Here is a 23,180-nt window from a genome sequence, read left to right as displayed (position 1 = left end):
ACCACTTTCACCTCTGGGTTCAAGTCCCACTCCAGGCCGAGTCCTGAAAAACAAAATTGACACCCCACTGCAGTACGGAGGGAGTGCTGCACCGTTGGTGGTGCCACCTCTCAGAGGAGATGTTAAACTGAGGTCTTATCTGCTGATGTAGTTGGATGCAAAAGATCCCATGGCACTATTTCGAAGAACAGTAGGAGAGTTATCCACGGTGTCCTGTACAATTTTCATTCCTCGATCAACATTGAAAAAACTGATTATCATCATGTTCTTGTTTGTGGGAGCTTGCTGCGTGCGTATGGCGTTTCCAACATGATAGAAAAGAATACACTTTGAAAGTACTTAATTGGCCGTACTTTGAGACTGGTGATAGTTGTCAAAAGCGCTATATAAATGCAAGTCTTTCTTCTTCTTTGATCTTCATTTAAAACAAGATTTAATTCAGATGGTGAAATCTGATTTCAATTGAAATCTCAAATTAGAAAGTCTAATAATGACCATGAAACCATTGTTGAATGTCATAAAAAACCATCTGGTTCACTAAAGTCCTTCTGAGTACACGGTGGCACAGTGGTTAGCACTGCTGCTTCACAGTGTCAGGGACCTGGGTTCGATTCCCGCCTCGGGTGATTATCTGTGTGAAGTTTGTACATTTCCCCGTGTCTGCGTGGGTTGCCTCCGGGTGCTCCGGTTTCCTCCCACGCTCCAAAGATGTGCAGGTTAGGTGAATTGGGCATGGCAAAATGGCCCCTTAGTGTCCCAAGCTGTGTAGGTTAGGGGGATTAATGGAGTAAATGTGTGGAGCTACGGGAATGGGCCTGGGTAGGATCCTCTGTTGCAGAGCCGATGCAGACTCGATGGGCCAGATGGCCTCCTTCTGCACTGTAGGGATTCTATAGAATCCCATTCGGCCCATCGAGTCTGCACTGACAACAATCCCACCCATGCCCTATTCCCGTAACTCCACATATATACCCTGCTAATCCCCTGACACTGGGATCAATTTTAATGTGGCCAATCCACCTAACCCGCATATCTTTGGACTGTGGGAGGAAACCGGAGCACCCGGAGGAAACCCATGCAGACACGGGGAGAATGTGCAAATTCCACACAGACAGTGACCCAAGCCGGGAATTGAACCCGGGCCCCTGCCGCCGTGAGGCAACAGTGCTAACCACTGTGCCACCATGCTACCCCAAAAGTTTACAAGGCTGATTCCTGGAATGGCAGGAATATGAGGGGATCTCTTTTTTTAATTAGTTCATGGGATGTGGCCATTGCTGGCTGGGCCAGTTGCCCATCCCTGAAGGCATTTAGGAGTCAACCACATTGCTGTGGATCTGGAGTCACATGTAGGCCAGATTTCCTTCCCTAAAGGACATTTATGAACCAGATGGGTTTTTACAATAATAGACAATGGTTTCCTGGTCATCATTAGACTTTTAATTTCAGATGTTTACATTGAATTCAAATTTAACCATCTGCTATGGTGGGATTTGAACCCAGAACATTACCCTATGTCACTGGATTACTAGTCCAGTGACAATACCACTACGCCACTGCCTCCCTATGATTTGGTTTACCGGTTACAGCTGATTACAACAAGCTCACTCATGCCAAAAACAAATACTGACAAGAGTTCAATTTGTAGCACTAAGTAATAATAGCTCATTCTTATAAAAGTAATGGAAATTGTTGCTCTCAGGACATCAGGTTTGCTGAGATGAATGGGGTGGTGCACAGGGGTCTGCATTTGCAGTGAATCTGGGTTTTAAAACAATCAGATTTGAGTTTAGTTTAAGCTGTATTCCCGATAAAGAAAAAAAAAGCATTTTCACTGGCAAAGGTATAGGAGCAAGGACCCTCCCTGCTGCTCACCAGCCAACATTCAAACTAAAGGCATCCTTAAATTTAGCAGGACAATCAAATCAATCTAAAAATCGTTCAGTCTCATTAACAAGTGAGTGTCTTAAACAGAAATAATGGCAGTAAAAGCAAAATACTGCGGACGCTGGAATCTGAAACAGAAAATGCTGGAAAATCTCAGCAGGTCTGACAGCATCTGTGGAGAGAGAATAGAGTCCGGGTGACCCTTCGTCAGAACTAACGGTGGGGGTCACTCAACAAGAACCCTGTCCGAACCAAATACAGGGAATGCACCGAGGAAAGCGATTTGAAGGAAAGGCAGGATGGATAGTGGGGATTTTCTAAATACAAACAGGATGGAAAATGTTCTTCAGAAGTTGTGCCAAACCAACTCATTGCAAATCCACAGCCTGCTTTACACCACTTTTCCATAAGGATGGTTTACAAGAGGAGGGAATGATCAGATTGGGTGGGGAGAGGGGGGTTAACTGGGATGGCGATCGATGGAGTGATTTGGTGCGGGGGTGACTGATTCTGAGAGTCGGGGTCAAGGCAGCGATTACCAGGGGGAGGACAGTGACCATCAGCAGCCCATGTTTTTCGTATGGAGCCAGGAGGATCAATCCTGCACCTCCAGAATCTACAATCAGTAAGTAATATTTTTAATCGTATCTTTTTGATGGTGGTCTTTAAGAAGTCACTTTAAGGACAGCGATGGCCGAGTGGTATTGCACACTAGACCATTAATCCAGAAACGCAGCTAATGTTCTGGGGACCCGAGTTGGAATCCTGTCACGGCAGATGGCGGAATTTGAATTCAATAAAAAAAATCTGGAATTAAGAATCTACTGATGACTATGAAACTATTGCTGATTGTCAGAAAAGCCCATCTGGTTCACTAGTGCCCTTTAGGGAAGGAAATCTACTGTCCTTACCTGGTCTGGCCTACATGTGATTCCAGAGCCACAGCAATGTGGTTGACTCTCAACTGCCCTCCAAGGGCAACTAGGGATGGACAATAAATGCTGACTAGCCAGCGATGCCCATGTCCCGTGAACGAATAAAAAAAAGTCAGACCACATTGGGGAGACTGTGGTGTAGTGGTCGACTCTTAAGTGCCCTCAGGGATGGGCAATAAATGCTGGCCCAGCCAGCGATGCCCACATCCCATGAATGAATAAAAAAAATGTAGAGATTGTTCCCTGAATGTAGCTGGCCTGATATCAGCTATCTTACTCAAAGCAAACTATTTTTTACTTATATATGTAAAAGTGCACCTGTTTTAAGAACCCATACTAATATGGTGGGTAGCAAAATTTTAGCTCAGCATTTCTGCATGTACACTGCCCCAATAGTGGATGCGTTGCCTGCCCATTTTAAAACAAGCAGCATCATCGCATTCCTACACTAATATGTTCATCATATCCGAGCTCAAATCCCAGAAGAGAAAGGTGAAAGTGTCCTAGTTAATTGTGCCATTTATCACCACGGGTGTGATACTTAACTGCAAAGTGACAGAGAGAGGACACATAAACTGTGTCACCTATTCAGCTATGCTAAAGTTAGAAAATTAAGACTCAAGTTAGGAGTGTAATGGGAAATGCTTCACTTGACGGGATGGGTCTCGATGGAAATTTCCCATCCCACAGGAATCGTAGCGGGCGGGACATGAACCATGTAAAGGTCTGTTGACCACGGACAGGATCTTCCGGCCATGGGGCAAGTGCGGCCAGAAAATCCCGCCCTTGGGATGGCATGGTGGCACAGTGGATTGGCCATGTTAAATTGCCCTTTAGTGTCAGGGGCACTAGTTAGGGTAAATGCATGGGGTTATGGGTATAGAGCCTGGGTGGGATTGCGGTTGGTGCAGACTGGATGGGCCGAATGGCCTCCTCCTGCACTGTAGGGATTCTATGATTTGAGAAGCTCAATTCCATCCAGAACAGAGCAAGTCGGTATCTGCTAACAAATGCCATTCCCCTCCCCTTTTCCCATTAGTTCACTGGGATCACAGCATATGTTATCTACAGGATGTACAGCAGCAACTCACCAAGCTTACCACAATAGTACCTTCCCAGCCTCATGATCTCTGCAACCAAAGAGGACAATAGCGGCCATGTAGCGAAAACACCATCATTCACCCATTCCCATCCAAGTTACATTCTGGCTTGGACATATACCACCAGCCCTTCATTGTTGCTCAGTCACCAGGCTTCCCAGGGTGACACTGCTGCCTCACAGCACCAGGGACCCGGGTTCGATTCCCGGCTTGGGCCACAGTCTGTGCAGAGTCTGCAAGTTCTCCCCGTGCCTGTGTGGGTTTTCTCCGGGTGCTCCAGTTCCCTCCTACAGTCTGAAAGACGTGCGGGTTAGGTGCATTGGCCATGCTAAATTCTCCCTCAGGGTACCCAAACAGGCGCTGAAGTCTGGCGACTAGGCGATTTTCACAGTAATTTCATCGCAGTGTTAATGTAAGCCTACTTATGACGCTAATAAAAAACTTTAAGCAAAATCTTGGAAGTCTCCAACCAACGCCATTGTAACAACAGATGCAACAATTTAGGAAGAAGGTCTTGCCCTCTCTGCTCAGGGACGGTAGCGATGGGGGATAAATGGATTCGTGTGCAAGCTGCCTATAGGTGTAGTGCCTTACCTTGGACAGGTGCATCTGTAGCTTTTTCTTGGCATCTCCAATTTCAAAGATGCGATGTGTAAATGCGAGATTGACATTGTTAAACTGTTTCCACAGCTCCTCGGATGTAGCAGCTAGAAGCTTTTCAAGCTCATCTCGCAGTCTTGCTGAGGCAGCCCGCTCACACTGTGAACGTAGAATGTTGTCTTCCGTATACTTTAACCAGGAGTCAGGAGTCGAGATTCTAACAAAATATTTGAATAGATCAATAATAAGTACATTAACATAGGTTTGATCATTTAAAACCACGCTGAAAATTAAGAGGAGGTCTAGTGGCAGTCGGTTGTGTCACTGCCTTGGAGCTCTGGCTTCAAGTAGAATCATAGAATCCTACAGTGCAGAAAGAGGCCATTCAGCCCATCGAGTCTGCACCGACCACAATCCCACCCAGACCCTATCCCCATAGCTCCACATATTTGCCCTGCTCATCCCGTGACGCGAGGGCCAATGTGGCATGGCCAATCAATCTGACCCACACATCTTTGACTGTAGAAGGAAACTGGAGCACCCGGAGGAAACCCACGCAGACATGGGGAGAACGTGCAAACTCCAGACAGACAGTGACCCAAGCCGGGAATCGAACCCAGGTCCCGGGCACTGCGAAGCAGCAGTGCTATCCACTGGGCCACCCACAAGTAGGACTCGATGGCCAAGGGAGATCTGTTCCTTGGGTTCGATTCCCGGTTAGGGTAAGTGTATTTGGGGTGGTACGGTGGCACAATGTTTAGCACTGCTGCTTCACAGCGCCAGGGACCCGGGTTCTAATTCCGGCCTCGGGTCACTGTCTGAGTGGAGTCTGCAAGTTCTCCTCATGTCTGCGTGGGTTTCCTCCGGGTGCTCCAGTTTCCTCTGACAGTCCAAAGATGTATGGGTTAGGTTGATTGGCCGTGTTACATTGGCCCTTGTGTCACGGGATGAGCAGGGCAAATATGTGGGGTTACGGGGATAGAGCCTGGGTGGGATTGTAGTCGTTGCAGACCCAATGGGTCGAATGGTCTCCTTCTGCACTGTAGGGATTCTATAATTCATAATTCAGCCAAACAGCTTGAGTATCAACTTGTAAATCCTTTAAACACACACTGATGGCAGGCAGTAGGAGCAGGTGAGATTCCTGGTCAGCCATGTGACAGAAAGAAATTGGAGGTTCTACCATCACTATCCATAGCTCCAGGCTACAACATAGAATATTACAGCGCAGTACAGGCCCTTCGGCCCTCGATGTTGCACCGACCTGTGAAACCAATATAAAGCCCATTTAACCCACACTATTCCAATATCATCCATATGTTTATCCAATGACGATTTAAATGCCCTTAATGTTAACGTGCTCTTAAAATTGTATGTTGCCACAGCAACTCAGACCCAGTTGGCTGGGTGGCTGGTGTGGAACAGATTATTGCCAAATGCACAGGGTTCAATTTTTGTTCTGGCCAGGGGTGGATTGGGGGCTTGCCTCGCTGCCCTACCCACGGCGGAGGTTGTGTGGTGCTGTGGGTCAGAGAACTCAAGAGGAAGATTAGAAAAAGAGGCATCGTTAAAATTTCCAACATCTGCACAGAATTATGACCTGTTATATCCATAAAGCCCATTTCATCATTTAGCAAGTTTTCCCTTTCTCGTTTTGCATGTATTTGGCTGAAAATGACCAAGTGGAATTGGTATTTTGCAAACAACCAAAACGCGTTGAAGTGAAGTGCGCCACTTCAAACTATTTCTGCCTTGGAACCTTTGAATCAGCAGGCTCAGTAGCAGACGGAAATATTGTTTGCTGAGTGGGAAAGAAATGTAAGTTTGCAAACCGCCCGTCTCCACACCCACAGTTAGTGGTTCAGGATGTTAGAAAGGAGGCAGGGGTGTTCGCCCAAACAGCCTCTTTGTAACCCATCCTGTGTAACAGAATGATGTGCAAGTACACTTGGATCTACCTCTTGTGGTTTGTTCCATACTAAGCCAAACTAGAAGAATAGGCAGTGGATTGTACTCTTATTGGCAGGATCACTTCATTGTTTTACTTACAGAAAAAAGATGCAAGGATGGAAAAAGTTAACAGATTGATTTCCTCTTGTACAGAAAGCCCTTGGTATTTCCTCTGGTGTACCAGCAAAGACTGGGAGCAGAACATGTTGAGCATTTTAGAAGGTAAACATGAACTCCACAACTCCTTTCAGCAGAGGAGTGGAATGGCTATCGAGTTAAGCAACATATTGATGCTGGATATCATTGCCAAACGTCTGAGGATCAAGCCAGCTGCTCTTGATTGGAAAATGATGTTCGGGGCAGGAAATATGTAAAAAAAGTTATTGCATTCCCTCTGTGGTTTCATCTTCAAAAACATGACACCACATGCTTGTTGATTCTTTCATCTGGGAAGTCAAAGGCTACGGTTATTCCACGGCCAATAACAATGCCAAGCTCATTGGACAAGAGGTAAACATGCAATTTACCCAAGGCTACAATCAGTTTACAGTTTGCAGAACTAACAAAACGCATGCATGTATGATTAAAAAGTCACTTCGACAATCAGCAATGGAAAGCCAGTTTGAGACCATCAAATGGAGAAACAACCATTCTACCCACTGTACAATTGGATTTTTAAAAAACAAAATAGTATGTTTGCTCACAGCTCCTTCCAGCGCCAAATGATCTAATGTTTTTATTGGAGCAGAGAAGCCATAGCCGATGGAAAGAGTTATCTGGTTGTAATACCTGAACCAGACGGATAGAACATGGTTCAGTTTATTCCTTCCTTTTTCCTCTTTCCGAATACAAATGCACTGCTCCAGGGTAAATTCCAGAGAAAAATGCATCTTTATTTTCTGTGGAATCCCTCACCCAAGTAGCGTGCCTTAATGACTATCGGCTGATGGCTCTGACATCCACCATTATGAAGTGCTTCGAAAAGTTAGTCATGGCACAAATCAATTCCAGCCTCCCGGACTACCTGGATCCACTACAGTTTGCCTATCACCGCAACAGGTCCACAGCAAATGCCATCTCCCTGGTCTTGCACTCAACCCCTGGAACAAGATAACAAGGATACCTAAGTCAGGCTCCTATTTATTGACTACAGCTCAACACCATTATTCCCACGAAACTCATCTCCAAATTCGGTGGCCTGAGGCTCAGCACCTCCCTCTGTGACTGGATCCTGAACTTCCTAACTCACAGACCACAATCAGTAAGGATCGGCAACAACACCTCCTCCACGGTCATCCTCAACACCGGTGCCCCACAAGGCTGTGTTCTCAGCTCCCGATTATACTCCTTACACACTTATGACTGTGTGGCCAAATTCCCCTCCAATTCCATTTTCAAGTTTGCTGACAACACCACCGTAGTGGGTTGGATCTCAAACAATGACAAGACAGAGTACAGGAAGGAGATAGAGAATCTGGTGAACTGGTGCAGCAACAATAATCTCTCCCTCAATGTCAACAAAACAAAGGAGATCGTCATCGACTGCAGGAAGCGTAAAGAAGAACATGCCCCTGTCTACATCAACGGGGACGAAGTAGAAAGGGTCGAGAGCTTCAAGTTTTTAGGTGTCTAGATCACCAACAACTAGTCTTGGTCCCCCCATGCTTAACTATAGTTAAGAAAGCCCACCATGGTCTCTACTTTCTCAGAAAATTAAGGAAATTTGGTATGTCAGCTACGACTCTCACCAACCTTGACAGATGCACCACAGAAAGCATTCTTTCTGGTTGTATCACAGCTTGGTATGGCTCCTGCTCTGCCCAAGACCGCAAGAAACTACAAAAGGTCGTGAATGAACCCCAATCCATCACGCAAACCAGTCTCCCACCCATTGACTCTGTCTACACTTCCCACTGCCTCGGCAAAGAAGACAGCCTAATTAAGGACACCACACAGCCCAGACATTCTCTCTTCCACCTCCTTCCCTCGGGAAAAAGATACTAAAGTATGAAGTCATGTACCAACCGACTCAAGAACAGCTTCTTCCTTGCTGCTGCCAGACTTTTGAATGGACTTCCCTTGCATTAAGTTCATCTTTCCCTACACCCTAGCTATGAGTGTAACACTACATTCTGCATTCTCTCGTTTCCTTCTCTATGAATGGTATGCTTTGTCTGTATAGCACGCCAAGAAACAATACTTTTCACTGTATACTAATACATGTGACAATAATAAATCAAATCAAATCATGTAGGAACCAGCAAGCTATCGCATCAGATATACACAGAGAACAATGCAGTCAGCAGTGGATGGATTACCACTGCTTTCAGATTGTGCTACAGACTCCACAGAAGATGCAAGAGAGAGGCGATGGCCTAGTGGTATTATCGGTCGACTATTAATCCAGAAATCCGGGTTCTAATCCCGCCATGGCAAATGGTGGAATGTGCATTTGATAAAAAGAAAAATCGGGAATTAAGAGTCTATTGATGACCATGAAACCATTGTCGGAATAACCCATCTGATTCACTAATGTCCTTTAGGGAGCGAAATCTGGTCTGGCCTACATGTGACTCCAGAGCCACAGCAATGTGGTTGACTCTCAACTGCTCTCCAAGGGCAACCAGGGATAGAAAATAAATGCTGGCCAGCCAGCGAAGCGATGCCCATGTCCCACGAATGAACAAGAAAATCAATTTTGTTTATTCATTTTTTTGTTGCCAATTTTAACTAATGTCCTTTGCTCCTTCCCTGAAGGTACTGACCCCACTGCACTTGCCACCCAGTTCAGTATGTTTGCACAGGCACCATCTGACACCCAGTACATCCTCCACAAATCCTTTCTTTATGAGTGGTCTTGGGAAGCGAGTGCTGGTCGACTGGTCAATGCTGAGGTTTAAGGAACATCGACAGACCATGCGGCTCTGAGGCAATGCGTAGGGATGAGGACTCCCAGCAGGAGTAACAATCATCAATGGGAATCCTGGCTGGACGGTTCCAGGACTTACAAGACCTATAAAGCTCAGCTAGTCACACAATTGAATTTAGTTACAAATGCATCTTAAAGTTGTGGGGCGGCACAATGGCGCTGTGGTTAGCACTGCTCCCTCACAGCTCCAGGGATCTGGGTTCGATTGCCGGCTGGGTCACTGTCGGTGTGGAGTTTGCACATTCTCCCCGTGTCTGCGTGGGTTTCCTCCAGGTGCTCCGGTTTCCTCCCACAGTCCAAAGATGTGTGTGTTAGGTTGATTAGCCATGCTAAATTGCCCTTTAGTGTCCCAGGATGCATAGGTTAGAGGGATTAGCGGGGCAAATATGTGGGGTTATGGGGATAGGGCCTGGGTGGGATTGTTGTTGGTGCAGACTCGATGGGCCGAATGGCCTCCTTCTGCACTGTAGGGATTCTATGAAAATGAGAGTAATTCACATACTCTTGTACATTCTAGAACATGTTATCATTGGTAGGACAATCTTTAATATCCTAATAACCACAGCCGGTGAACAAGATTCTTCACGATAATAACGCAAGATGACTCAACGCGACAAACGATTAACTAAAAGGGTTTGTTAATAACAAGAAATACATACACAAAGGGGGGAGTTTTCCCATCCCGCTTACCATGGGAATCGTACCGGGCAGGACGGGATTTCTGGTCTGGGGTGAGCGCAGCCGAAAAAACCCACCAAAGGGTCCAATAGGACAATTAATACAGGTCCACTCCTAAACACCCTAACTCCAACTAAAGTCCTCCAGCCCTGGGATGATGGTTCACCCTTCACTCCCGATTGGCTCAGGGTTGCATGGTCGTGTTACATGACCCACGAAGGCTCACCCCTCCCCCCCTCTCAAAGGGCTACCACACTCACTATTACTATAGTCAAAAAACTTCATATAACTATATTTTGTCCCAGATGACTATAGGTTATTCTCCTCTTTGAGGGAGAGAGCTGACTGGTGGCAATTTAACCTGAGGATCACCACATCTCAGGTGAGGGGCAAAGTTGAGAAGGCAGGGCCTTCATGAAGAACCTCAGTTGGTACAGGAATTGAACCCGTGCTGTTGCCGTAGCTCTGCATCACAAACCAGCCATCCAGCCAACTGAACTAAACCGACCCCACAAAAGACAAACTATAGGAACTTGGAGAAGGAGTTTGTAAATTAGTGCATAACTATTCTCTTAATGTGAACAAAATAAGATGGAGGAACTAGTTGCAGACTTTATGAAAATGCCAGTTAATTAAGTAGTTACTAACTACAAGTATCTAGGTATCAAAGTAGATGATAAGTTGAATTGGAGGCAACAGAATACAGAATACAAGGGGCAGCATGGTGGCACAGTGGTTGGCACTACTGCCTCACTGTGCCAGGGACCCGGGTTCAATTCCAGCCTTGGGTAACTGTCTGTGAAGTTTACATCTTCCCTCCATGTCTGCATGGGTTTCCTTTGGGTGCTCGAGTTTCCTCTCACACTCCAAAGATGAGCGGGTTAGGTAGATTGGCCATGGTAAATGTGTGGGGTTACAGGGATTGGGCAAGGGATAGGGCCTGGGTAAAATACTCTGTCAGAGAGTTGGTGCAGACTTGATGGGCTGAATGGCCTCCTTCTGCACTGTAGGAATTCTATGGATGTGGTGGCCGAGGAGCGTGTGGGATTATACTTCCTCAGAAAACTAAAATCCTTTTGAATGGAACATGAAACGCTTCTGTACAGCTGTAGCTGAGAGTGTTATCAACCCTTTTTGGATGTCTGTCCTGGTATTGTCCTAGGAAAGTTCAGGTGCAGAGATGATTGAACCAGGCAGGAAGGGTATTTGATGAGAAGATCTCTCTTGACAAAATCTGCCCTTGAAGAATTTGGATGAAAGTGATGAGTCCCATGAACAACGAGAATCACCCCCTTGTCTCAGTATTACTGCCGGTCGTATTGAGGGAAAAGGCTCCAATCCCTCAGATGCAGGACAAATCGGTTCCTATCGGCACGGTGGCACAGTGGTTAGCACTGCTGCCTCACAATGCCAGGGACCCGGGTTCGATTCCCGGCTTGGGTCATGTCTGTGCGGAGTCTGCACATTCTCCCCGTGTCTGCGTGGGTTTCCTCCGGGTGCTCCGGTTTCCTCCCACAGTCCGAAAGAGGTGCTGGTTAGGGTGCATTGGCCATGCTAAATTCTCCCTCAGTGTACCTGAACAGGCGCTGGAGTGTGGCGACTAGGGGATTTTCACAGTAACTTAATTGCTGTGTTAATGTAAGCCTACTTGTGACACTAATAGATAAACTATTACTGAACTTGTTTGCGGTCTTCTTGATAAGAACTTTTAAAATTAGATAAATGGATGAGATATACACTCAAGGTGGGACTCAATTATTTTAATCTAATGGAATAGTTTTAATACATATTGTAATTAAAGTTAGATCTCTCTGATAAGGTAGTTTCTTTATTTTATTGTCTATCATTTATTTGTAATTTTGTATACAAATGAGCAATATACCCGCAATAAATTTCCCTACAGACAATAAAGTGAATTGATGAGTTCTACCATCTGCTGCAGGACAGCCAGCAGACAACGATGGAACTGGATGGCTTCCAACGAAGTGAAGGATTACGCTTGTGAAACTTTCATAACATCGGATCTAAGAGACATCTGCCACAGGAGGCAGTTTTGCAGTGCACACACATCAGACATATATTTTACAGGAGACAAGTCCATCCGGAAAGGAAGCATCGACTGGACAGATTGGGTGGATGCGTTGGGGGAGGGGGGCAGGGGGGTGGCGGTGGTGGGGGGTTGGTGTGAGAGCTGTTTGCCTGGTTTGGACATGAAGGTGGCAATGTGGCCCCCACAATGTGTGCCAAACTGGGCGGTTCAGATGCAGGCCAATTGGCCTTAAACTCACAATCTAGCCAAACAAACGTCCCCTGTAACACCATGTGGCTGAATCTCAGCCGGAGTGGCCTCAGGTGCATTCTGGGATGAGGGTGGTGGAGGACAGTAGGTGTGAGGGCCAATGGCACAAATAAGAATTCCTAGCGAACTGGAAGAGGCATTCCTCCTTCTCCAAATGCCACATTAATTTTTTTTTTGACACACAGGACACCTCCTCACCAAAGCCCGGACACCAGTTCCTTGAGGGAGTCCTCACACAAAATTTAGGCTCCTCATTGACAACGGCACATTTTCAGCAGCTGCCGTGGATTTTTCTTGAGGCAAAGAATGTTGCTCCCCAAACTTGCGCTTTGCCCATTAACAGAGGGAACAAGATCCAGTTTCTACCCAGAGTTTTAACTCAGTAGCAGAGCTCCTTCAAGTGCTGAAATAGCCTCATCATTCTGCCCATTACCTCCCTGACCTACTTCAATAAAAATGGTTTATATTCACATAAAATTGAAGTGATAATAGAGAATTCTCTTTATGCACATCATTGAGCATCAACGCGAAACAAACATTTTACCCTCAACATGTGGCAGTCAAGAGTGGTTGCATCTGTAACAGAAGGAGCACTGGGGTATTTCCCCTTGGGGTCTAGGAGGACGACAAGGTGGCACAGTGGTTAGCACTGCTGCTTCACAGGGCCAGGGACCCGGGTTCAATTCTGGCCTTGGGTGACTGTGTGGAGTTTGCACATTATCCCCGTGTCTGCATGGGTTTCCTTCGGATGCTACGGTTTCCTCCCACACTCCAAAGATGTGCAGGATAGATGGATTGGTCATGCTAAATTATTCCTCAGTGTCAGGGGGACTAGCAGGGTAAATAAGTGGGGTTACAGAGATAAGGCCTGGGTGGGATTGTGGTTGGTGCAGACTCAATGGGCCAAATGGCCTCCTTCTGCAGTGTAGGGATTCCATGTCTCTTTTGATTGGAAGCCCAACAGGTTTATTTGGGAGCAGTGCTCCGAAAGCTCGTGCTACCAAATAAACCTGTTGGACTTTAACCTGGTGTTGTGAGACTTCTTACTGTGCCCACCCCAGTCCAACGTCGGCATCTCCACATCTTGATTGGAAGCCTGAGCTTCTGTTTAGTATTCCATATGTGCCAACCCCAGCTGCAAGAAGCACACCTTTCAGCTCTGACACAATGAGAAAAGCAAGTGCAAAGTGGAAGTGACTTGACAGTGCTTGAAATGCCAGAATGTGCGGGAGTTCCCAAGTTGGATTAGTCCATTGCTGACTTGCACCCACATGCACAGAAAGAGAGGAGAATAGGAAAATTCCTCCTCAGATGTAGGCAGGTGCTTAGGGATGGTATCAGCAAGATGGTTTCAGAATAATTGGAGTTCATCCCATCTTCAAACATTGGATAGAGGAATGTCACATGAACTCACTGTGGGGGTGGGGGGAGTTGTTTGTCACTTTGTGTGATGGTGCAAATGGGCTTTTGTGAGTCAACAAACTGTTTTACAATTTTTTGCCCTAATTTTGAATCGCGATTGAACCTGAGAGTCATTTCCTCAAAGTCAGTGGGGAAAAAATGGAGAGAGATGCAAACTGGATTGCTACTTCGCTATTAACCAACTTGTACGGCGCGGTGGCACAGTGGTGGGTGGCACGGTGGCACAGCGGTTAGCAATGCTGCCTCACGGCGCCAGGGACTCGGGATTCCGGCCTCATGGAGTCTGCACATTCTCCCCATGTCGGTGTAGGTTTCCTCCCACACTCCAAAGATGTGCAGGTTGGATGGATTGGCCATGCTAAATTGCCCCTTAGTGTCAAGGGGATTAGCGGGGTAAATATGTGGAGTTACGGGGATAGGACCTGGATGGGATTGTTGTTGGTGCAGACTCGATGGGCTGAATAGCCTCCTTCTGCACTGTAGGGATTCTATGATTGTATTAGCATGCAAAATTAAGGGCTATCCAATGTTGCATTTGTCCATCAATATCAGCAAAACAATTCTCGGATATGGTGCTCTGTCTTATCTCAACCTCAGAATTGCTCCCCTATTGGTTTAATAAAGGTAAAGTCGCCATAATCCCAGATGACCATAGGCTGCTCTCTACTTAGATGGGGGAGAGCTGACTGGTGGTGATTTAACCTCAGGGTCACCACACTTCAGGCGAGGGGGCAAGGTTGAGAAGGCGGGGCTTCACGAATAACCTCAGCTGGTACGGGAATTGAACCTGAGCTGTTGGCGTTGCTCTGCATCATGAATCAGTGCCGAAACCTTTCTAGTATTCATGCCTGTGGCAGTGTATGGTACTGCCAATGGTGCCCCCCCTGCTGCGGGTTTCCCAGCGGCAAGGAGGGGGCAATGAACAGGAAACCCCGTTGACAATGGCGGGACCGTGAGATCTTGCCACCAGTGAGCAGTGCACCATTTCCCGTCGTGGCGAAACTCACCACAACAGGGAAATCCCCCTCCCCACAGCTGTCCAGCCAATCAAACTAAACCGAGCTAACATAATAAAGGCCATGACGGCAATCACCCATCAGAGCGAAGAGTTTTGAAAAACAAAAGCAACCAATCTAATGAATCCCACTGTGCTTGCCATACTGATGACCCTCGATGTTAACCTTTGAATGTCTTTCACCTTAGATTTAACATTGTAACAGGACAGAAAATGATGTCGGGCTAAGGGTTGGCCCGGCACTTACGTGGCATTCACTTGTTCAATTCCGCAGTAATAGCTGATACCATCAGAGGTGTTCTTCAGTTGGTGAGCCTTATCATCAATCCAGTACGCTGCACATTTGTCACACAGATCCCGTTCCAGTTCGTGCTGAGCTGCTCTGTTGTTTCTGTTTTGATAGGAAAATAGAGTGTTCATATTTGCAAGGTTACTTCACAAAAGCGTGTACGTGACTCAACACCATTTCTGTCAGAGAACACTACACAGTTGCACTCTTGTGTACCCGTTGGCTAAAAGCTGGTCGACGGGTTTGGCTCTCAGCTGCATGGGTCGTTCAGCTTGGTTACTGGAGGCCAATTTTAATAGAATCACCGTCGGCATCAACATAGATGGATAAACTGACCTAAGGGGAAGGGGAGAATGACCAGACATGCCAATGGAATATTTCCCTCCTGTCTATTTCTTTTATAAAGGCGGCACTGTGGTTAGCACTGCTGCCTCACAGCGCCAGGGACCCGGGTTGGGTTACTGTCTGTGTGGAGTTTGTACATTCTCCCCGTGTCTGCGTGGGTTTCCTCCAGGTGTTCCGGTTTCCTCCCACAGTCTATAAGACGTGCTGGTTAGGTGCACTGACCCGAATAGGCACCGGGCTATGGCGACTAGGGAAATTTCACACTAACTTCATTGCAGTGTTAATGTAAGCCTTACTTGAGACTAATATTAAAAATGGTTTTTTTCAATTAATAAAGGATGCTAAAGGCTTTGTCTAGTGCGGGGGAAGCCACGGCATTGAAAAAGTCAAATATTTGGCATACCCCCATGCAACCTGCCCCATCCCCCAAAAAAAAAACACACACACAAGCAGAAGGAAAATACTGATCATGGCGTCATTATTCTGGACTGAAAGAGAGGTTTGGATTTGATTAATGCCGACTGCTATTTTTCATCCTCCCAGCCAAAAGTTGGAAAAAACCACATGTTCCACTATTCTCATAAAGCTCTGCTCATTCACAGCTCATTGCAACCTCTTTGTGAGTCAAAATGAAAGATTAAAGAAATAAAAGTGGCATAGTGGTTAGCACTGCTGCCTCACAGCGCCGGGGACCCAGGTTCGATTCCAGCCTCAGGTCACTGTCTGTGTGGAGTTTGCACGTTCTCACCTTGTCTGCGTGGGTTTCCTCCGGGTGCTCTGGTTTCCTCCCACATTCCAAAGATGAGCAGATCAGATGGATTGTTCATGCTAAATTGCCCCTTAGTGTCCCGAGATGTGCAAGTTAGGTGAATTGGCCATGCTAAATTAACATAGAAACTAGAAGCAGGAGGAGGCCATTCGGCCCTTCGAGCCTGCTCCGCCATTCATATTGATCATGGCTGATAATTGAATTCGATATCCTGACCCCTCCTTCCCCCCATATGCCTTGATCCCTTTAGCCCCAAGAGCTATATCTAATTTCTTCTTGAAATCAAACAACGTTTTGGCTTCAACCACATTCCATGGTAGTGAATTCCACACATTCACCACCCTCTGGACGAAGAAATTTCTTCTCACCTCAGTTCTAAAAGGTTTACCCCTTATCCTCAAACAATGATCCTTAGTTCTGGACTCCCCCACCATTGGAAACATTCTTACTGAATCTACCTTGTCTAACCCTGAAAGAATTTTATAAGTTTCTATGAGATCCCTTCTCACTCTTCTAAACTCCAGTGAATATAATCCAAACTGAGTTAATCTGTCCTCATATGACAATCCTGCCATCCCAGGAATCAGCCTGATAACTCTCGCTGTATTCCCTCTATCGCAAGGACATCCTTCCTCAGATAAGGACACCAAGAACCAAAACAAAATTGCCCCTTAGTGCCCTAAAATCACAGATTAGGTGGTTTGGTCATGCTAAATTGTCTCTTAGTGTCCAAGGATATGTAGGTCAGATGGATTAGACATAGTAAATGTGTGTGGGGTTACGGGGATAGGGCAGGGGAGAGGCCTGGGTAAGATACTCTGTCAGAGAGTCGGTGTGGACTCGATGGGCCCAATGGCCTCCTTCTGCACAGTAAGAAGTCTCACAACACCAGGTTAAAGTCCAACAGGTTTATTTGGTAGCAAACGCCACTAGCATTCGGAGCGCTGCTCCTTTGTCAGGTGGAGTGGGAGATCTGCTCACAAACAGGGCATAGAGAGACACAAACTCAATTTACAGAATAATGATTGGAATGCGATTCTTTACAGCTAATCAAGTCTTAAAGGTACAGACAATGTGAGTCATTGTGAGACATTGTCTGTACCTTTAAGACTTGATTAGCTGTAAAGAATCGCATTCCAATCATTATTCTGTAAATTGAGTTTGTGTCTCTGTATGCCCTGTTTGTGAGCACATTTCCCACTCCACCTGACGAAGGAGCAGCACGCTCCGAAAGCTAGTGGCATTTGCTACCAAATAAACCTGTTGGACTTTAACCTGATGTTGTTAGACTCCTTACTGTGTTTACCCCAGTCCAACACCGGCACCTCCACTTCACTCCTTCTGCACTGCAGGGATTCAATGATTCTATGATTCTGAAGCTCTTCAGTCAAATAATGAGCAGGATGTTTATGCATTTGGATGTATTACTCTGATACAAGACAAAACCAAACAGGAAAATATGTTCGAGTGTGGTGAGGCCCCATTACATGGACGCCCACAAGATTGCCATTGCATCCCACGCCCCACTTACTCACTCCCAGGCATCAGGAAGAGCAGCAGTGCCAGTAATGGCAGAATAGGCTAATAGTCAACAGTTCGAAACCCAAGGCTGGATCTTAATTTCAGCTACTTGTGGGGAATGGGGTGCCTTAAAATGATGGTGCGACATTCATTGCCCCATTCCCTCTCTGACCCTGTCTTCTGGCATTTCTTTTTGGGGAAGGGGGGGCGGTTGTTGGTAGATGTTTTTTGCAAGTTGGTCCAGGCACCAACCTGAGATTGCATAAGGGATCCCATGTACATCATTGGGTCTCATCTACATACAAGGACCCCATACACACAATCGGGAAATCCTGCTCCATGTAATTTGGCTTGTAGCTTCATTGACTCTGCCGCACTTGGGAAGCCAAGGATTTCCAGAGTTGACGTTTGTCAGGGACTATGAGGCAATCTCCTCACTGTTAGTCTCCACTTTATGTGCCATGAATCAACAACTACGCTGGCAGTTGATAGATGTAATTAACATTGTCGATTAATTCTGCCAACTCAAGCGTTCACAGTACTGGACTCCATGCTCGGTGCAGACTCGAACCCCCAACCCCCTCCGTCCCCAGCCCAACCGAAAATAAAATTGGCCAAACATATCAAACAATTAACCCCCCCCCCAAATGCATCACTGTCAACAACTATTTTGTCAAACTTGTGGCTTTTTTCAGTCAGTTAAATTGATTCATGCGCCCATTCATTCATTCACTCCCAGTTCCAATGGAATTAATCAGCACACACTGATCCACTCAATGCCAGAAAGGAATTGTATTGTGTCGGTTACACTGTTGCCAGGTTAAATAAAGCCAAATGGAAATTTGCATTTCAGCACTTTCGAAGCCAACAGGGTCCCAAGCTACCCGCTGAAGGAAAATGATTCTCCCTCCTCCCCCTCCGCACAAAATTTGTATTAAGTCTCGTCTTTCCAGCATTTTTATCAAAATGATTTCCTGCATTATTTCCTCTTGGTCTTCATCCCTTCTTGGCAGAAGGTTCCAAGCGTTCCCAGCTGTGGACCTCATATCCCAAATATCAGATACTCAGTACTAATCCTCATATTCCTCGATCCTGTTCCTAAGCTTACAAATATCAATCTCATTTTTTGAAAAAATACATCAACAATAACAGGTCCATAAAACAATGAGGGGCATAGATCAGCTAGATAGTCAATATCTTTTCTCAAAAGTACGGGAGTCTAAATCTAGAGGGCATAGGTTTAAGGTGAGAGGGGAGAGAAACAAAAGGTGTCCAGAGTGGCAATTTTTTCACACAGAGGGTGGTGAGTGTCTGGAACGAGCTGCCAGAGGTAGTAATAGAGGCGAGGACAATTTTGTCTTTTAAAAAGCATTTAGACAGTTACATGGGTAAGACGGGTATAGAGGGATATGGGCCAAATGCGGGCAATTGGGACTAGCTTAGTGATTTAAAAAAAGGGGCGGCATGGACAAGTTGGGCCAAAGGGCCTGTTTCCATGCTGTAAACCTCTATGACTCTACAAACAATTATTTCATATCTGATTGTCTATTCGGCCATAAGTCCACATTCCCTTCTACCCCGAATAATGACTCCCTCATTAGTCAAGAATCTATCTACCTCTGCCTTAAAACTATTCAATGACCCTGACTCCAATGGTCTCTGTGGAAGAGAGTTCCAAAGATTCATGATCCTCCAAGAGAAAAAAATTCTCCTCATCTCGGTCTTAAATAGGAGACCCCTTATTTTCAAACTGTGTCCCCTCGTTCCAACCGCTCTCACAAAGGGAAACATCCTCTCAGCATCCACCATGTCAACTCCCCTCAGGATCTAACATGTTTCAATAAGTCACCTTTCATCTAAACACCAATTGACACGGGCCCAGTCTTTCTAACCTTACCTCGTAAGATAACCCTCATCCCAGGAATCAGTTGAGTGAACTTTCATTGAACTGCCTCTAACACATTCACATCCTTTCTTAAATAAGGAGATCAAAACAATACACAGCACTCCAGATGTGGCCTCATCAACACCCTGTGCAAGTGTAGTAAATCACCTCAACTTTTATATTCCGTTCACCTTGTAATAAACAACAATGTTCCGCTGGCCTTCTAATCACTTGTTGTACCTGCATACAAACCTTTGGTGACTCAGGCAACCAGATCCCTCTCCACCTCAGAATTGTGTAATCCCTCTCCATTTAAATAATATGTTGCCTTTCTATCCTTCCTGCCAAAGTGGACATGTTCACCTTTTCCCACATTATACTCCATCTGCTAAATGTTCTACCCATTCACTTAACCAACATCTGGCCAATATTTGACTCCTTCTTCTTAAGGTATGGATGAGATCAGAAATTGTACAAAATCGCCTGTAGTATGTAAGGGTCAATAGTTGTGTAATACTGTGCATTGGAGGTTCAATATGGAATCAATCTCTCTTCATGTAGTGTCTTTGTCAACCAAGGGTTATTAATCATGGTTTACGCCATGATATCACCATGGACAGGAGAAGGAGATAGGCCCCAAGAACCACCTCAGTAGGTAGAGGGATTGAAACCGCACCGCACACATTAGCCATTCAGTCAAATGAGCCATCGACAGAATTAATCTTCGAATCAAGTATCATGAAGTGCATTTTCTAAAATCTTGTTTGCATACCCACGGTTTTCCTTCCAGGGGCGGCACGGTGGCACAGTGGTTAGCACTGCTTCCTCACAGCACCAGGGACCAGGGTTCGATTCCCGGCTTGGGCCACTGTCTGTGTGGAGTTTGCACGTTCTCCCCGTGTCCGTGTGGGTTTTCTCCGGGTGCTCCGGTTTCCTCCCACACTCCAAAGATGTGCGGGTTAGGTGGATTGGCTGTGCTAAATTGCCCCTTAATGTCAGGAGGGCTAGCTAGGGTAAATGCACGGGGATATGAGGATAGGGCCTGGGTGGGATTGTGGTTGGTGCAGACTCGATGAGCCGAATAGCCTCCTTCTGCACTCTAGGGGTTCTCTGATTCCAACGCATACTCACAGTGTGCAAGACATCTGAAAATATACCCTCAAGGCGAAAGCATCCAGTAAAGTTTCATTCTATTCCATAGTGCAGTGGCAGGATTTAAAAGAAAAGATTTACTTACGCAAGTTGTGCAGTAGCTCGCTCAATGCCTCTCTTCAGTCGTTCTTGAACACATTTGATTATTCTCATTTCCTTTGAAGAGACAGAAACAGAAAGCTAGGAGTATTTTCTGGTAAAACGGGACAACTTTTGTGTGGTTACAGAATAACCAGGGAGCGCACCGTAGCGGATTCCCAGCACAATTTCAAGCGAGAGTGAGGGGGGACGGACTCGGTGATAGGTCAGCCCCTAGCCTTGATCTGGGAAGGGACTGAGACTGTCCGACCCCTTCACAGGGCCAGTGGTATAAAGGGAGAGAAGCAAAGGACAGGGACTCCCAGGTGCCGTGATCCCACCGCCAGATGTGTGCTGGAAGCTTGCAGCCTCACAAGATTAGGATCACTAGTCTTCAAAGCAGCAGAATTGGACCTCTGGGTCCAGGACAGCAAAGCAACTTGGGACTCTTGAAGAGTAAAGAAGTATTTAACAATTTGTTATTTAGTCCTGGCCCTCTTACAGTTTAAAAGATGTTTCTCTGAGGGTGTGAGATGAAGCATCCTGTGATAACTTCAGCCAGGCTAATGAGGTTGACTTGCTAGAGTATGAACTACCTGGTGAGTCCTTTGCCTGGTGCAGAGGGGGGGGGGGGGGGGGGGGGGGGCGGCGGGTTGGGAGGACGACCTCCTCGTCAACCTGCTCCTGGGCCTGGCAAGGCGTGCCATCAACAGGTCCAGGCAGCGGCCGATCGATGAGGTCGTCCATCCTGACTGTCTACCCCTCGACTGCAGCTATATTCGTGGCCAGGTGTCCCTAGAGAGGGAGCATGCGGTGTCCACGGGCACAGTTGATGCCTTCCATGCCCGCTGGGCACCGCAGGGGCTGGGGTGTATTATCGACCCCAATAATCACCTTTTGATTTAATGTTTTAAGTTTCCTTTCAACTTTGTTTTTTGTTCGGGCTGTCCCCCCTCCTTTTGGGGAGCTGCCCCTTTTAATTTGTCCCTAAGTTAATTTGAGTTTGTTTAATTTGTTGGTACCTTAAAAGAGATGCCTGATGAGTCCTTCGCCTGGTGCGGAGGGGGGGGGGGGTGCAGGTCGGGAGGACGACCTCCTTGTGAACCTGTTCCTGGGCCTGGTGAGGCAAGCCAACAACAGGTCCAGGCAGCGGGCGATCGATGGGGTCGTCCATCCTGACTGTCTGCCCCTCTACCGCGGCTATATTCGCGGCCAGATGTCCCTCGAGAGGGAGCATGCAGTGTCCGCGGGTGCAGTTGATGCCTTCCGTGCCCACTGGGCACCGCAGGGGCTGGGGTGTATTATCAACCCCAATAATCACATTTTAATTTCATGTTTTAAGTTTCCTTTCGACTTTGTTTTTTGTTCGGGCGGTTCCCCCTCCTTTTAGGGAACTGTCCTTTTTCATTTGCCCCTCAGTTAATTTGATTTAGTTTAATTAGTTGGTACCAGAAAAGAAATATCTGATGAGTTCTAATTGATGGTTAAATCAGGGAGTCTCATGCTCCCTATTTAAAGCAGGTGTGTCAGACTCCCTGCCTGCATTCAGCAGGGAGCAACTGGAGAGCTGGCTGTGTACAGATGTATGGTGTAAATAAAGTAACTTGGTGACGGGACTTTCACCTCCGTGGAGTTACTACACATCCACCAAGGGTGACAGGAAGCTCTGGAGTTTTTGCCACTTCATTGCCCCAGCCAGGATTTGTCACCTCCCACTGTGCTGGAACTTCTTCACCTGAGTGTGTGCAAATGGTGGTGGGGTGATCAGTCCCTGAATATCCAGTGGATTTCCCTCTCACCCATGATGGGGGTGGACCCGCCTGCACAAACGCCAGCAAGATTTCGGCACCGGTTCGTGATGCAGTGACACCAACAGTGCAGGTTCAATTCCCGTATCGGCTGAGGTTATCCATGAAGCCTTCTCAACCTTGCCCCTCACCTGAGGTGTGGTGACCCTCAGGTTAAATCACCACCGTTCAGCTCTGCCCCTCAAAGCGGAGAGCAGCCTATGAGCAGTTGGAACAATGGTGACTTTACCTTACTTTACTTTATATGGGCATTGGGGAGCATCACACATACGAGCCTTCCAATATGATGTACTCTCTTAAGAATGGTGCAATGGGTGGGATATTCAATAAGAGGGGAGGGAAAATCTCAGCAATGGTCAGTTTAACACACATCGTCATCATGCAAAACATGGAAACCCTCCACAACATTAACACAACGGGTCAATAAACAGTCAGACTGTTTACATTAACGCATCATTACATGGCTGTTGGAGCCAATGCCCACAGCACTGAGCTGGCTTTAGAAGCCAGAACTCCGT

General features: G+C 46.5%; 1 protein-coding gene across 2 annotated transcripts in view; it reads right to left on the bottom strand.

Annotated features, from left to right (window-relative positions):
* Nucleotides 1-23,180, bottom strand: part of LOC144487075 (tektin-3-like) — a 78,306-nt gene that overhangs the window by 37,672 nt on the left and 17,454 nt on the right. For both annotated transcript variants that reach the window (XM_078205134.1, XM_078205135.1), the window contains exons 4-6: nt 20,862-20,932; nt 15,063-15,206; nt 4,517-4,739 (exon numbers count right to left, since the gene is read on the bottom strand). In XM_078205134.1, coding sequence (XP_078061260.1) covers nt 4,517-4,739; nt 15,063-15,206; nt 20,862-20,932 — 438 coding nt within the window. The remainder of the gene's footprint in view (nt 1-4,516; nt 4,740-15,062; nt 15,207-20,861; nt 20,933-23,180) is intronic.

Source organism: Mustelus asterias, unplaced genomic scaffold, assembly GCF_964213995.1.
Source record: "Mustelus asterias unplaced genomic scaffold, sMusAst1.hap1.1 HAP1_SCAFFOLD_581, whole genome shotgun sequence".
NCBI lineage: Eukaryota > Metazoa > Chordata > Chondrichthyes > Carcharhiniformes > Triakidae > Mustelus > Mustelus asterias.
Note: the sequence above shows the minus strand (reverse complement) of the source record. Positions and strands in the feature narration are given on the sequence as shown.